Source organism: Hemicordylus capensis, chromosome 1 (genome assembly GCF_027244095.1).
Source record: "Hemicordylus capensis ecotype Gifberg chromosome 1, rHemCap1.1.pri, whole genome shotgun sequence".
NCBI lineage: Eukaryota > Metazoa > Chordata > Lepidosauria > Squamata > Cordylidae > Hemicordylus > Hemicordylus capensis.
Genome location: NC_069657.1, coordinates 239659148 through 239675461, shown reverse-complemented (window position 1 = coordinate 239675461; position 16314 = coordinate 239659148). Strand labels below are relative to the sequence as shown.

General features: G+C 44.0%; 1 protein-coding gene across 1 annotated transcript; it reads left to right on the top strand.

Annotated features, from left to right (window-relative positions):
• The first annotated feature begins 1604 nt into the window (after positions 1–1604).
• Positions 1605–9606, top strand: LOC128333614 (uncharacterized). Its single transcript, XM_053269294.1, has 10 exons — positions 1605–1801; positions 2029–2199; positions 2405–2532; positions 3601–3680; positions 4321–4420; positions 5023–5118; positions 7165–7300; positions 7768–7862; positions 8355–8507; positions 9595–9606. Exons 2-10 carry the CDS (start codon positions 2046–2048, stop codon positions 9604–9606), a joined length of 954 nt encoding a protein of 317 aa, XP_053125269.1. The 5' UTR covers positions 1605–1801; positions 2029–2045.
• The last annotated feature ends 6708 nt before the right edge of the window (positions 9607–16314 follow it).

Sequence of the window (16314 nt, the reverse complement as noted above, 5' to 3'; positions counted from 1 at the left end):
ATTTTAAAATTCACTGAACTCGTTTTTGGTTTTGTTAGATTCATGGATTTTTTTTTAGACAGGGAGCCATTTTCTCAATTATTTTGCTAATTTGCTAATAACTGCTTTGAAAGCTTTTCTGTGCTCAAGTTAATTCTCAACTCTCGGTGGAAAAGAAAAGCTATTACCATGTTACATTCAAAAGAGGGTTGCACAATGCTGCATACAGCTTGAATCTGCTATAAGCGGCACTAATCATAAACCCCAAAGGGAATGCAAAACGAAGTAATGCCATGCAAATAGGTGTGGTGGCCTTGTCAGTCCATTAGCACTACTTTGAAATGCCAACTTAGAATTGTGGGAAGGCCAGATAGCCAGGGCCGGTGCCAGACTATTTTGTGACCCCTCTGAGTTCTGTACTCTGCGCCCCTCTGAGTTCTGCACCTTAAGTGGCTGCCTAGTTGGCCTGATGGTAACACCGGCCCTGCAGTTAGCACTGAGGAGTTACTTTTAATAATCTTCCAAAGATAAAGAAAGAGGGTTTTCTGATTCCTTCTCATTCTTATTTCTCTAGTCATAAGTCTAAAGTATTTTGGTTATCATGGTTATGGACAGAGGCGCTCTTACCCCTGGACTTCCAGGCTGAAGTCCAGGGCCTCCAGTCCCCTTGGGGGACCCCAAATCCTTTTTAGTCTGTCCCGGGTGGTGTGGTCACACTAAAAGTGTGTGTGAAATACTGTTTGTGTGTGTGGGAGGGGCCTTCAAAAACCTTTAGGTCCATGCTCCAAAATTCCCTAGGTGCCCCTCTGATTATGGAACTGGTTGTCCAAGAGCCACTGAAAACATATCTAGAAAATCAGAAGTAAATTCAGAGGCTCAACATAGATCAAAAGCCACTCAGAGAAATGAAACATTGGGACTCAGGAGGAAAAATGGTCCATTGGGCCATGACCTCTCTTGTTACACCTCCCCCTGCTCACTCATCGGTCACATGAGCAGAGGTGCTTTCTGGGAGCAGAAGCATATGCTTTTCTCTGCCGTGTTATAGTGTTGGATCACTATATTGACAAAAAGAGAGAGAAAGAAAGCGTGCACACGTGCATCTGTGTTTGTGCTTGAGCTTTCTGTTAGTCAGAGAAACACAAAGGGAGCAAGATGTAAGTAGGATTTCATAGAGGTTTCTACTTTCTGATTCTATCATTCTCTTTGTGATTTCAGGAGAGCCTTGGGGCTTCCTCTTCTCTATCTAAGGCAAGCATCTTTTTAATAGAGATTGTCCTCAGGGCATGCTCTGATGCTTCAATACACCTGTGTGTGTATCTTCATGACTCCAGGTGCTGGACCATTCATTTGACCCTTTTAAGCAAAGGCTAGTGCCACCTACTGGCTGGACATATTAGAGCAACATTTCCAAACAGGTGGCCCAAGCTCAGTCTAGGGGCAAAGAGCAGGAGGACCCTGCAAGCCCCACCTCTCATCTTCTTTCCACTCGGTTCTAGGCTGCAAAGGCTGCGGACCCTTCTGCGCAAGCGGAGGCCCAAGTCTGGTCCACCAGAAGGAAGCAGCAAAAGATAAGAAGAGGGTGCCACAGTGCCCATGGCTGCTTATCCCAAGAGCTGGCACTTGATAGCCTGCTGCAGAAAGCCAAGAGACCACCAGGATCCTGAACGGCAGGGGAGTTTTGGCATCAGCACTCCATCAGCCCCTCCCAGAACCAAATGGTACCATCTGTGCAGGAGGAGGGAGGCTTTCGCTGTCAAGGATGGGAGAGATGCACACAAAAATAGGCAAAGCTCCAGAGCACTTGGAAACCAGTCTGGAGGTGAAGAGATTCTCAGGATTGGGGGGGGGGGGATTTAGGGGTTGGGAATGGAGTATCTTAGAAATTGAGGCCAATAGGTGAGGATGGGAGGCAGAGCAGGTTCCAAGGTAGCTATACTCTTCCTAAACAAAGAGGGTTTCAGTAAGAAGGAGCTGGGTCCTTTTTGGAAGAAGGACAATGATGGGTGCATTAATATGTCTGCACATTCTTCCTGTTCTTTCCCCCAGATTCATTAGTCAGCAGTATGCACTGCACCCTCATCTCCTCAGATGAATCAGAGCTGGAGGACCTAAAACTGGGTGAGGAGCTCATGGTGGACCGCTCCACACAGAGGGTCTGGGAAGACCTGAGCGATACTGAGAGGCAAAGCTCCAGAGCACTTGGAAACCAATCTGGAGGTGAGGAGATGCTCAGGATTTAGCGGTTGAAAATCTCAGAAATTGAGGCCAATAGGTGAGGATGGGAGGCAGAGCAGGTTCCAAGGTTGCTATACTCTTCCTAAACAAAGAGGGTTTCAGTGAGAAGAACCTGGGTCCTTTTTGGAAGAAGGACACAGATGGGTGCATTAATATGTCTGCACATTCTTCCTGTTCTTTCCCCCAGATTCATCAGTCAGCAGCATGCACTGCTCCCTTTTCTCCTCCAGCTCCTACCAGTCTGAGGTGGAGGACTACAAAGTGGATGAAGAACTAATCAAAATCATCCACAGGCATATGGAGGACAGAGAGGAGGTACAAAACCCCACATCCCAGGTGCTTCCTCCACAGGTTGCTTCCATGTTCTGGACCTTTACCTTTCCAATTGCTTTTCTGCCATCAGATGGAAGGGAGGGGGGTGGGCACGAACGGTGGTTCCACATGACATGTCATATAGGACTGTCACGGTGATATTCCCTGTGAAAATCAGCAATGCCTCTCCCTACCGTCATGATCTTACTGCATGATGAGACTCAGAATTAAGCCCCATTCAGCACCTGCTCCTTTATTTCATTTCTGCCTCCTCAGTCCTCACTCCTTTCTTTCCAAGTGGCTTCTGCAACTTGGGCTGATTCAGAGGCACACAAGTGAACAGGAAACAACTGAGACAAGTGGCAGAAGCGGAGAACAGAAGCCTATTTAAGGATTTCCTTTAAGGGACGCTAGTCCTGGGAAGCCTCCAGAGTGCCCTGCCTAGATATTCTGGCACTGCCCTTGCATTTTAACTCCCAAATTGCACCACAAAGAGGGTGTGGAAAAAGACAAGAGGGCATCATTGAAAATACAGGAAAGTGCTGGGTTGCTCTCCCCTCCGTGTCATCTGGATCCCCTGAAAACACTGAGTGGATGAAATGTGTGCCTCCGGGACAAAATGACTGGAGCAGAAGCAGCCACGGAGCCTAGAACAATTTCCATGGTGGCCTACAGGATCCCACCCCTTTTGATTCCATCTCCTTTTCAGTTCTGCCATTTCTCTGTGCATTAGCAGAATGCTATGCAGGGTGGGAAGGTCCTCAATTCTTCTCCATTCAGAGCCACCGTGGGATGGGTGCTGGACCCTATCAGAATGTCTTCTCTTACCTAACTGCTTGACTCTCTTGCAACTTCAGAGAGCCAACAATCAGGATGAGGATGTCCATTTCCTGGCTGTCATCTGTGCTTGCTGCAAGGCTTCATATAAGAGCGGCCAGGAGAGTCTGGATCTCTGCTTGGAAGGTTGTGTGAGGTTGGAAGGAAAGCTCAAGAGTGGGCTGAAATAGCCACACTAGGAACCCCCATGAATTGATGCTTCTCTGCTCTGTTTTGGCCCTTGGTCTTTCTCAGGTGGTGATGGAGAAGTCCCCTGTGCAGTCTGGGCCTACCATTCTCCTGCTTTATGCCATGGCTGCCGTCTCCCGCCTCAGGTATCTTTTCTGGGAGAAGGGGGATCTCTCTTCACAATAAGCCAAGATGGCTGGCAAAAAGGGGTGCAGTGAAAGTGGCGAGTGAGGGGAGAAAACCTTCAGACTTGCACAAAAGACACCAGAGCAGTTCAAATAAAGGGGAGAGACACGGGCAGAAAAGGAAATGGAAATTGCCTATAAAAAAGAAGGGGTCTTCCCTTTCGCCCACAACACTATCAGTACAAGTGGCTGGGAAAAGAACGGGGATGTATTGGCTCTGTGATGGGCCCCAGAGGAGTTTTGATTCCTCTGGAAGCTGCTGAAAATCAAGGATTTTTTATTGCTGGACATACAGTAATTCGGGCTAAGCCAGAATGCGGAGCCATTATTCGGGAGGCAACAGAGTCGTGTCTGAACTGACCCGATAGCCTGCAACGACTTTGGGGTAAATCCAATTGACATGTGGACTCACGCTCTCTATTCTGGAGGATATTCAAACTAAAAGCCATGTGTGTAAAAGCTCCAGGTAGGACTTGGGGGGGAGCAAGGTGAGGCAGCAATTTGCACCTCACCTCAGGCTCCCAAATGCCTTGGGCTGCACCTGAGGATGACAGCCTCTCCCCCACCCTGCATAACTTAACTTCCCCCTCTACCCTGCCAGCAAAATCAAGCCTCCAACTGACCCAGAGCTAGAGTCTGCGATCCTGCGCTTCGCTGTTCGCGGGGTCATAGAGGTGCAAGCAGGACATGTCCACAAACAGGTACATTCTTATGGAATTCATCAAACACACCTCCTGGAGCCATGATTGCTAATTCCCTGAGATACCTTCTATCTTCAGGGGTGCAGTGGGCAAACAAAGCAGAGGAGGTGATTCACGGGTGCTGACACAGTCTCTTTCCATCTCCTTCATTGCATGGCCCGTGGGCCGCTGGTGGCCTCGACTTTCCTGTCCTCACTCCCGGCCGACGAGGCGCATGCTCTCCCATGCCTTCTGCTGTGCCTTCTGAGTAGCAGCGAGAGACGGGAAAGCCAGGAAGGTGCCTGGAGAGCCCCCTCAGTGTGCACACTCCCCGCTCGCCACTGGGTCACATGCTGCTAGGGGTGGGGGCACTGGACCAATCACAGGCCTGTGGCAGAAGGCAGAAGGAGATGTGGAAGTGGCAGCAGAATGGGCGAGTGCCGGCAGCCTCTGCCGCATAACCAGTGAAGGTCACTGGTCTCTTTTGTCATCCGGAATCCATGGAATGGCTTTGATGGAAGGCTCTCGCCTTGACTGTGCTGAGCTCCTCTTTGTTGACATGCTGGAGGGCGGGGCCTGGGGGGAGTGCCGCAATTACACACTGGCTCTCTCTTTTCTTTCAGGCTCTGCACAAACTCGCAGCAGACAATCTGGAGCTGATGCTGAGGGGTTTTTTGTCAGAGGCCCCAACCACACAGCATCTCTTGTCCCTCCTGGAGGTAAGAACATTGAAGAGGTGGTGAGGTGGGAAGGAGAGCACGGCAGGGAGAGATGGACACCTGGGCCACATGTAGTCAGCGGGAATGCCCGCCATGCACCACTGTGGCTCTTCTGTGATTGGCAGCCCAACGGAAAAGGCAGGAACATCATGCGCAATCTCATACAACATGCTGTTGAACAGCATCACATATGCTCTACACATCTCTGAATAAAAGCTTGATCAGGAACAGTATCCCCAAATCAAAGAGACGCAGGAGAGAAACAACTGAGCAGACTCACCTGTTCCATCCTAGAGATCTCTGGGAAGCCACTCACTTCCTCTCCTGGACACAAAGGGCTAGACTATACATGCACAGATTCAAGAGGTAAAGCTTCTCCTTGAAAGCACCACTTTAGGGAGCAGGTGGCTGAGCAGATACTTAAATGCTCCCTGTGGCAAATCAGTACTGCCCTTGACCCTGACTCCCCCCAAAAGGATTCTCAACTTGACTCTTAGCCAATATAAGGGCATAGGGGAAGAACTGACACCAGCTCTGTGAAGAAATTCTGCTATACGTGTACAGGAGTGGCTGGAGGAATAGTTTCAAATCCAGGCAAAGGGGCATGAGAAAGCTAGATAGGTCCCTCACAGGTGCATCACACAGGCTTCCGACACCTCAGTATGAGCAGTTGACAGATTCCCACAGAAAAACAGAGGGCAGAGGAGGAGAGGTGAGAATGGGAGGAAATCCTACTCCTTCTTTCCAGACCAGAGGCTTCACTGGAGTCCCTGACTAAGTCCATGCGTGAGGCAGTTGTGTGATGAGGCCCGGGGATAGTCAAGAGTTCAGAAGCCGTGACAGAGACAAAAGGAACTTCAAAACTGGACTAATCCTCATGCTCCTCTTTAACAATAACAATGTTTTAAAGGATTCCATAGGGATAAAAATGAAAGGCAATAGTCCATAGGCATAGACAAAATAGGTTAGGAGGAGGGTTCAGCCCAGGATTATCCCTGACATCAGGGGTCTCTGGCTCCCAAGAGATGAAGGGTGGCAGTCCATCTTACAGTGGTGGATTGGCAGACAAGCAGACTGGCTGCCTCCACAGACCTGCCACTGCCTTCAGCCACTACGGCTCTCCTCGACCTGTCATTGTCTCCCCACCCCAACATTGCTTTGCCAGTTACTGCTACTGCCCTTCCACATTTTCCCTCCTTGCCACATCCGATGCTCTGCCTTTTGCAAAAGGCAACCTCTGGGAATTTTTGGACAACACACACACACACACCGCGGCGAAACACTCAAATGTACTTTAAATGGGCAAGGGTAATCAAGGGCCAGCAAGAGGAATGAACAGTTTGAACCCCTGAAACCACCCGATTCCCCCCCAAAACCCATGTGGACGGATACTTGGTTTGCGGTTGGTGAGACCGGACACCATTTCCCAGTCGCAGAGACTGAAACTGCGGGAACCGTTGGGAAAACTGCAGTTGGCAAGGGATGACTGCACTAGTATAGGCTGGGAACTAGTATAGAGCAAAAGGAAGTTAGAATTTGTGATGGTTGAAAGCAACATTAAAAAACACAAAAACTAAAAAAAATTGATTGATTGATTTGATTTATATACCGCCCTCCCAGAAATGGCTCAGGGCTGTTTACATCAAAATCAAAACAAAGAAAATCAATTAACAATTAAAATCAAAACTAAATCAATTAACCAATGGAAATCATTTAAACATTAAAATAGTTTAAAACCAACATTACAAATTTAAAACCATAGATCTCATTAGATTATATAATATCTATAGAAAGCAAATGAAACTAGAGAAGTTTACTCTTCTGGCAATATACCTGTAGGTATCAAGTTCATCCTGTCACCAACCCCTTGCCAAGACAGAGAGGAAAATGCACCCCCTTGGAGGGACCTACTTGTCTATTCACGTTAGGAAGGGAAGAGATGACTGGTCTACCCAACCCAGGAATATCAATTGCCAATGAAAGAAGGGGAAGGGCTGACAAAGAAATGTCGATGACAGAGATCCCTCTCATTTTCCTTCCTGCTAGAACTCTGCAGAACTCCCCAGTTTTGGCCACAATGTGCCCAAACTGGGAATCTGCATTATGGATTCCAGGAGGGATGTGAGCAGATACGCCAGGGAGGGAATCTACCGGCTCCTAGAGGTGCTTCTCCACCACAAAGGTAAGGAAGCTGGTGAGACCAACACTGCTTTCTAGATTATTATGTGTTCTATAACAAATGCCTTAGTTTCAAATACCAGTAAATAAGATTATAGCCCCTGGTCTTTTGGCTTCGTCCATTTATATCTACTGATTTCAGCCGAGTCCCTTGAAAGGTTCTTCAATAAGGATGTGTCCTCCACAAAGATGACTCTACTAGTGAGTGACCAGCAGCTGATTCAGCTGGATTTCCTCATCTCCCCTTCTCCACTAGACCCCATCCCATAAGCAAACATGGAGACAATGAGTATACAGGCCCTCTCATAAACCAGACTCGAACCTCTTATTTCTCAAGTCTGGCTTCGGACCACTGCTGCAATGAGCAATTCCTCTTGGGGGGGAATCCGGAAAAACTTCCAGCCATTTTGTCAGAAACCCCCTATGTCATCAGGATGTATAACTATTTAGCCCCTGATGTTTCCTTCTCAGGCCAGAGCAGCAAAGAAGCTGGGGAGCTGGGGAGCCAGAGATGGCAGCAGGATGAGAGAATTCTGGCCTATCTCAACACAGCCAGAGTTGGGGAGGTAAGAAGATCCCTCTGTGTGGCTCCCTTGGGTTCCAGAATGGCCCGTTGTCCCTCCTTTTGAGAGTGTGAGATGGGCAGAGGCGTCCTCATCACTTTCTGCATTCAAGAAGTGCCAGAATCAGCATTAGGACATCTTGACAGAACACTCTCCAGAGACACAACGGGCTAAATAACTGCAGAGCATGTTAGTTCATGGAAACGCAACTTTCAACCTGCTGTAGTGGCATGACACCTTGATAAGATAATGATGATTAATTTGGAATATCTACATCTATCAATGCACATGGTCCTTTCCTGAGTAGCCTGAGCAGAAGAGCAGGTCCTTCCCCAAGCAGCTTGTCATCTCAATTCTGACTGTGGAGGAGATCAAAGAAGGAAGGAATGAAGAGGGAGAATAGGAGAAGCAGTGCTTATGAGCTGAATGCATGTGAATCAAGTTGCACATCTTTGGGCTTCAGGGGAATTAATTGAGGCTGATTCTTGATTTTAGGTTTTCAGGGAGATCTTTAACAAAGATCAGCGAAGATCCTTCCTGAGGACCACTCTTTGGGCCATTGATCATCCCCTCCACAGGATTGAAGAGGCTGGTCAGATTCTGCTGTACTCCCTCCTGGGCAAGGCCGATGCACTGATGGGGCATGAGGTGAGCCACTGGTTAAGCTGCATGGCAGTGGGGGTGGGGGATGGCACACAGCCCCAGCCCTTTCCTGTAATCAAAAAGGGCCTCTGATTCTGGCGGGGTGGGCATTTCCCCCATCTCCACAGGAGGAGGAAATCAGGAGGAAAATCTGGTGTCGTCTCCGCTTATTTAAAAAGAGCAAAGGGCTGCCTGAAGAACTCCAAGGTCTTTATAGAAACCAAGGTAATCTCTATTTCCAAGGAATTGGAGCTGGTAAAACCACATCCCTGGAGCCACAGTGCAAGTACTTTCACCCACCGAAACCCATCCCCTGTACCATAGCTGGTCTCAGGAGTTAAAGGTCCCAAACATATTGCTGTAATGTGTGTGACCCGGACTTCCCAAGGGGTCATGTCTTGATTAGTCAGAAAACCTTATCCAAGTTCTTGCATTAAGTCATTGCTTTTAAGGCCACATGCACATGTGCAGTGCATCCTGGGAAGATGGAACTTTTGGGAGAGAAATTCCTATAGTTCCTTGCTTTTTCAGGGGCTACAGGCTCAAGGCAACATCCAAGGACCTCAAATCTAAATCTAGTAATCCTATTGTGAATGTCACCCTCCTAGTCACCCTCTCCTCCTGTTGCCAGGACCCAGAAATTCAATGTGGACCTAATGCAGAATTCGGGCGGAATTTATGAACGTGGATGCTTATCTAGAAAATGAATCCACTAATGCGGGATTATTTTCAGAGCCAATTTTCAGCGGCCCACCTAACTTCCATGGCACTTAATACAAGCTACACCTATGACTTGCTTTCTAGCTGCATCTTTTATATGCTGTGGCCTCAAATGATTACTACCACAGGACTATTCTAGAAAAAAATACCAGCCATGACATAACTCCAACAGAGTTCTTTCTGCGAAAGAACCTACTGCTTTGGAAGCAGATGGTACTATTTGCTTTGAGAGCCTAAATGCTAACACCAGCTCCACATACAACTCCTCCACTTATTACATTAGGAGTTCTACAGCGATTCCCATCCCTAACACTTTCCTTAGTCAAATGGTGCTGGCATCATTATATTTTTCCTTCTCTTCTCTTCCATTCAGGTGACTTACTGATGGACCTTGGCAGTGTAGCTAAGCCGACTACCCTCCCATGAAACCTTCTTCCTTCCCTCCCATGACACCTTTCCTTCCTTTCCATATGAAACACTCATACTTGAACTATACATCCTTCCACCCTAAACATATCAAGAGAAAGATCACATATCATCTGAATTAAATGTATCAGTCATCATGATCAAAATTCTTCAAAGGAATCAGGAAACTGAAATGACACCTTTGAAAATGTGGATACCCTCAAAGATTACAACATTAATAGGACATCAACCATATCAAGGGATTCTCTACAGAGGCAAAATATGCAAAAAGAAGAGAGGGTCCCATTTTGGTAGACTTTCATCCTGCCTCACCAGACTATCACCAGGCAATAAAAAGACAGCCACCACCCTGAGAGCTTTTCCCAGAAGTTCAGAATTTGCTTACAGCTAAAGCTGTTGCTTTCCATCAACCACCTAATCTGTACAGGCAATTACTGAGAGTTGTCCAAAAATCACTCATCAGCAATCCTGGATCACATCACTGTCAATCCAGCCACTTCATTACTTTCACTTTTCTAAGGGATATCATCACTTTTAGCAGTACCACTACCAAGAAAACCTATTATATCTGGGGGAAACTCACCTATACATCCACCTGTCGTATATATTAAAGAGTGCAAACATCCATATTGCCATATGCGCTATGAAGGCAAAACATCCTCAGACCTGAAGCCATCTTTCAGGAACCATAAATCTGCCATCTCAACAAAGAACAACCTATGGGCAGATATTTCAACTCAGGTCACCATAGCCTCAATGATATGGAGATCTAAGAGCACCTTTCATCCATCTGCAACATCTGGCCATCACTCTTTTCTTGTCACTTGCCCTTGGACTCTGCTAACATGACATTCTTCATTGCCATCTTATGAACTGTATGTGCTCACACACATCATGATGAATGATAATGGGAGGAGCCACCATGGGACATCCACACCTACAGCTTCTCTTGCTGCATCATTTTCCCTTTGTTCCATCCACACAGGAGTCTTTTTGCCAGGAAGTACTGCAGGTATAGGCAATATCAGTAATTCAAGCACCCAGAAAGAAAGAAGAGAAAAATTGATTAGTTAAATAATAATAATTAATTAAATAGATTTTTTTTAAAGGCTGTCACATAATAAAGAAATACTCAAACCCACTGAAATAAAACCTTCATAGAGTATCCACATAAGAAATCCACCACTTAATGGTCCGCATACAAAACAGATCAATAAAATCAATGAATGTAAATTTCCCCACTCCAATTTTTTTTATTCAGAATTATTCTGAAGCTTTCAGAATCCTGAGTCTAACAGAAAGAGATGAATTTTAAAAAAACTTACAATGTTCTCCAGTGCTAAATTTTTAAAAGGGTTATAAAAAGTCATAAATCTTCTAATATTTTCTGTCCCAGCAGCTCTGAATATCAAATTTAAAAAATCCATGTAGAATACTGAATGATATAAGTAATGAGTACAAATTCCATTAATAATGCTATTTATTAAGCTAATGGAGGGATAGAGTCTAAGATAGACAAAAAGAATCCACGAATCTAGAAAAATGCCAGAAATGTTCAATGTCTTTTAAAATCCTTATTCTGATAACACAAAGACATAAAAAAGCTTCAGTGAAAAGCTATAAATTCCATTCAGACACACCTATCTCTCCAGTCATAGTTTCATTCTGTGAATAGCAGATGAAGGAATTTGGACAAAATTTCCAATCAGGGTTTCAATACTGAGTAGTATAGGCAATGAATGCAAGCTCCATTAGTGGTGCTAAACTAATAGACGGCAGGGGGAGGGGGGACGACTAAAAATCGAGAAAACATTAGAAAAATTCAAAGTCTTTTAAGAAGCATAATTCTAATAAGAAAAGATCAAGAAAAAGAAAAGCTCCTGCCAGCAGACTTCCCCAATGAAAGCTGTAAATTTCGTCACCATAGGTTCAGTGCTGGTAGTGAAAGCTCTAAAGTGAGAATGTAGTTATCTGGTCATAAAACCCTTCATAATGCAAACCAAATAAAGCAGGAGGATCCCTCAAGCAGAACTTAAGCTGATTAACATAAATGCAGAACTCTGTGCCAGAACTATGCAGCAAGATCTTAAGCAGATCACATTAATCCCTTCCTACTGGCTCTCTTCTCAATACACAATACAGCATAGTTGCCTCCTAAAAAGTCCATGGGAGGTTCAAAAATGATGGAAACACAGATACTGAGGAACAAAAATGCAAGGAATCCTGTTAGTACTTATAAGCTCAAAAGGTATTCTCAATTGTGGGAGTGTCATTTAAAACAAAAGGGATAGCGACAAAAATAGATCTAAAGTCTAATGAAAAAGATTTTAAAAATGGATTTTGAACTTCCCATTCGACTGTCCAGATAATCCAAGGGCTTAGGAAAGAAGAAAGTTAATTATTAGAGAGGAAGAAACTGACCATGCAAAGACATGAAGTATGGATATTTTAAACCCAGAGCCAAGACAAAATTCCCAACCCATGCACACCAAATACGAGACGTTTTGGCAAATGTTCATGACTGGCATCTAGAACCTATTATATAAAAAAGAGATGAACAACAGGGAGGAATTTGAGAGAAGGGGAAAAGGTTAATTTAAAGAGAAGAGGAGATCTTATGAAATACTAAAATGAAATTCCTCAATGAAAAATCAAGCAAACAAACTGCATCTGGAACTCTCAATCTTCTGAAAACCAAACACATCTTCAGTGCCATAATCTCATGCAATACCATCCAATTAAACTTCAGTTTTAACCCATGATTTGAAAAAAATAGAGAAAAAACAATACCCTTTAGTATAAAGATTTTCCTCTTCACAAGAATTTTTGATAACAGCTGTTAAATTAACAGGGAATCCATAAAACCAATTCTTCATATTGGAAAAGACTAATTACACATACAGGCCAAAAACATAGCAGTAATTATAATTATAGACGAAATGTATAAATGTATAAATTAATTTCCCTAGTCTCTATAATACTTTTGGAAACTGCAATAACAGGGAATCCAATGGGGGGAAATTAATCAGCTTTCAGTAAAATCTATCTCTTATAAGTTCAACCTAATAGCTTCAACAGATAAATTCACCTATATGCCTTTAAACACAGATTTCCATATTCACCAATATCATACATTTGCTATTTCATCAGAGGGAATAAATTGAATATGTTCATATTAAATAAGCATATAATAATAGCTAAAATAACAAACTAAACATATTAGTATAAATTGTGATAATCTAAATGTATACATTTTTATCTTGAAATAAACCAATAGGAATTAAAAATTAGGGATGTGCACAAAACCGGTTTGCCCGGTTCGGTTCAAATTCGAACCAGGTTAGAACCAGGAGAGGGTGGTTTGGTTTTGGTTTTGCTCAAACCTCCCCCTGGTTCGGTTTGAATTTGAACAATTTTGAACTGGTTTGGACATCGAAAAATTGGTTGGATGGTAGCTGGCACCCAGGGGTACCTACCACCCAAACCCCAAAGCAATCGGACACTCGTACGATTTTTTATGAATTTTTGAAATTTATTTATATTTTTTTCTCATAGGGTATAATGGGACTCGAATGAGCCCATTATTCCTTATTGTGGAGCAACCATGGGTGCCAACAACCACGCAAACCCCAAAGCAATTGGACACCCCTAAGATTTTTTTATGAATATTTGAAATATTTTTAATTATTTTTCTCATAGGGTATAATGGGACACAAACCAGCCCATATCCCCTATTGTGGAGCACCTAGGGGCACAATAGTGGGGTTCATGGTAGACAACCAGGGGTGCCTACTATCCACAAAGTTCCAAGGCAATCAGACACTCCTCTGATTACTGGTGAATTTTAAAATTATTTTGGAATTCCTCATAGAGAATAATGAGGATTGCAGCAAATGTATAGCTTCACGTCGGGGATAAAGGGGTGTCCTAGAGTGGAGTGTGGTGGGTGGTAGTTCCCAAGGTGGGCAAGGAAGCTATCAGAATTATTTGAAAGGAATTGGGCAAAAGGCTGATTTTTAAGTGATTTTTGAAGTTTATGCAACTTTAAGGGTTTTCTCCATAAAGAAGCATGGAGGTGTCAGCAAATGTATAGCTTCAGGTCGGGGGGGGGAGGGGTGTCCAAGAGCAGAGTGTGGTGGGTGGTAGTGCCCAAGAGGGCCCAGGAAGCTATCAGAATTATTTGAAAGGAATTGGGCAAAGGGCTGATTTTTAAGTGATTTTTGAAGTTTATGTGTCTTTAAGGTTAGCAGATGAGAGTGGATTCATGGTTTGTCATTGAAAATCTCATATGCTACCAAAGAATCTACACTCAGAATACTTCCGAAACAACAAAACCCAGTACCCCATGGGTTAGCAACCCATGAAGGTGGTTGGCACCCTCTCTCTGGGCCACCCCAGCACCCCCAAGTGCAGTTATGGGGCTGCTGAAACCTGAATTCTTCCCTATGGAGAAAAACCTTAAAGCCACTTGTGAGGTGCTGGGGTGGCCCAGAGTGAGTGGTGGTCTAGTGCAAAGAGGGTGCCAACCACCCCCATGGGTTGCTAACCCATGGGGTACTGGGTTTTGTTGTTTCTGAAGTGTTCTGAGTGTAGATTCTTTGGTAGCATATAAGATTTTCAATGACAAACTGAATCCACTCTCATTGCTAACCTTAAAGACACATAAACTTCAAAAACCAGCCCTTTGCCCAATTCCTTTCAAATAATTCTGATAGCTACCTGGGCCCCCTTGGGCACTACCACCACCACACTCTGCTCTTGGACACCCCTTTCCCCCCGACGTGAAGCTATACATTTGCTGACACCTCCATGCTTCTTTATGGAGAAAAACCTTAAAGTCACGTAAACTTCAAAAATCACTTTAAAATCAGCCCTTTGCCCAATTCCTTTCAAATAATTCTGATAGCTTCCTTGCCCACCTTGGGAACTACCACCCGCCACACTCCACTCTAGGACACCCCTTTCTCCCCGACGTGAAGCTATACATTTGCTGCAATCCTCATTATTCTCTATGAGGAATTCCAAAATAATTTTAAAATTCACCAGTAATCAGAGGAGTGTCTGATTGCCTTGGAACTTTGTGGATAGTAGGCACCCCTGGTTGTCTACCACCCATCCCACCTTTGTGCCCCTAGGTGCTCCACAATAGGGGATATGGGCTGATTTGGGCCCCATTATACCCTATGAGAAAAATAATTAAAAATATTTCAAATATTCATAAAAAATCATAGGGGTGTCCAATTGCTTCAGGATTTCAATGGTTGTTGGCACCAATGGTTGCTCCACAATAAGGAATAATGGGCTGGTTCGAGTCCCATTATACCTAAGAAAAAAATATAAATAAATTTCAAAAATTCATTAAAAACCGTACGAGTGTCCGATTGCTTTGGGGTTTGGGTGGCAGGTACCCCTGGGTGCCAGCTATCATCCTACCAATTTTTTGATGTCTGAACCAGTTCAAACCAGTTCAAACCGGTTCAAATCAAACCACCCCCATCAAGGGACTACAATTCTCAGGTATCATTTACTTTCCAACATCAAAGCAAAATAGTAAAGAGTCCCAGAAAAAATCACATCAAATAAGTAGATACTATTAAGAGTCTTTCGTAGTCCATCAAGGGGTTAACTTGAAAATCTTCAAAACATTCCAGGTAGAAAGATAAGAGGAAACTCTGCTGGGAGACTAAACACTGCCGGAACTAGCTCCATATGAAAGAAAGCTTGCGCATGGGAAAGTGTGTTATCAGGTTACGTGTAGTAAATATAAAAAGTCTTAGGTCTTCTATTTGTGATTATTCCTATTCCAAATGTTGACTTTCAGGCCAGATTTCTGAATAGGATTTGCAATGCTGGGTAATATTTATACTCCATCAGTGGTGCTAGAAGGTATTCATCCAATTAGTCAACAGCAGAAAATAAAGAGAGTCCAAAATTCCCAAAGGATGCCGTAACGTTCAGAGTTTTTTCTTTTCCCCTGTTTTTCCATCACCATAATCCATAATATAATGAAAAGGAGGCATCAAAAGCTCAGAAATTAAGAATCCCCTTTCTATTTGTCTCTACAGTCCCAAATTCAATAATGTTGCTAAAAGTTCCAGGCAGCAAGCAAGAGACATAAACATAATTGTACCACAAGAGAGCTTCTGTATTCAAACTTCCCTATACATACTGTATTCAAACCTTTAAAAACAAAAAACCCTCATTCATTTATCTATTCCATCCCAACTTCAATAATGCTACTAAATGTTCGAAACAGAGAGTGCCACACAAAGAGCAAAGAACTTAATTACCAGCCATAAAACACTTTTATCAGTGCCGGAATTCCAGTGCTGTGATTAGAGTTCAAAATGAGAGTAATTAGTAACTAGAGCATCAAACGCTTTGCAAAACCACTCGCAGGAATTCTTCAAGGTAAAACTAAAAACTGATTGAAATAAGATGCTGGGTTCTGCAAAAAATTAAGCAGTAGAATCGCACATCGGTCATGTAAGACTTCATTCCTCTCCCAGCCAAGCCTCTTCTTAAAGCCGTTTACATAATTCCCTCTGGAAAAGTCAGTAGGAGGCTCAAAAGTAATAAAGACCAAAAAAGGGGGAGGCCAGAAGAAGTAAAAAGAAATGGCAAAGATCTTGCAAGCTCAAAAGCCATGGTCATCTCAGAGATTTGA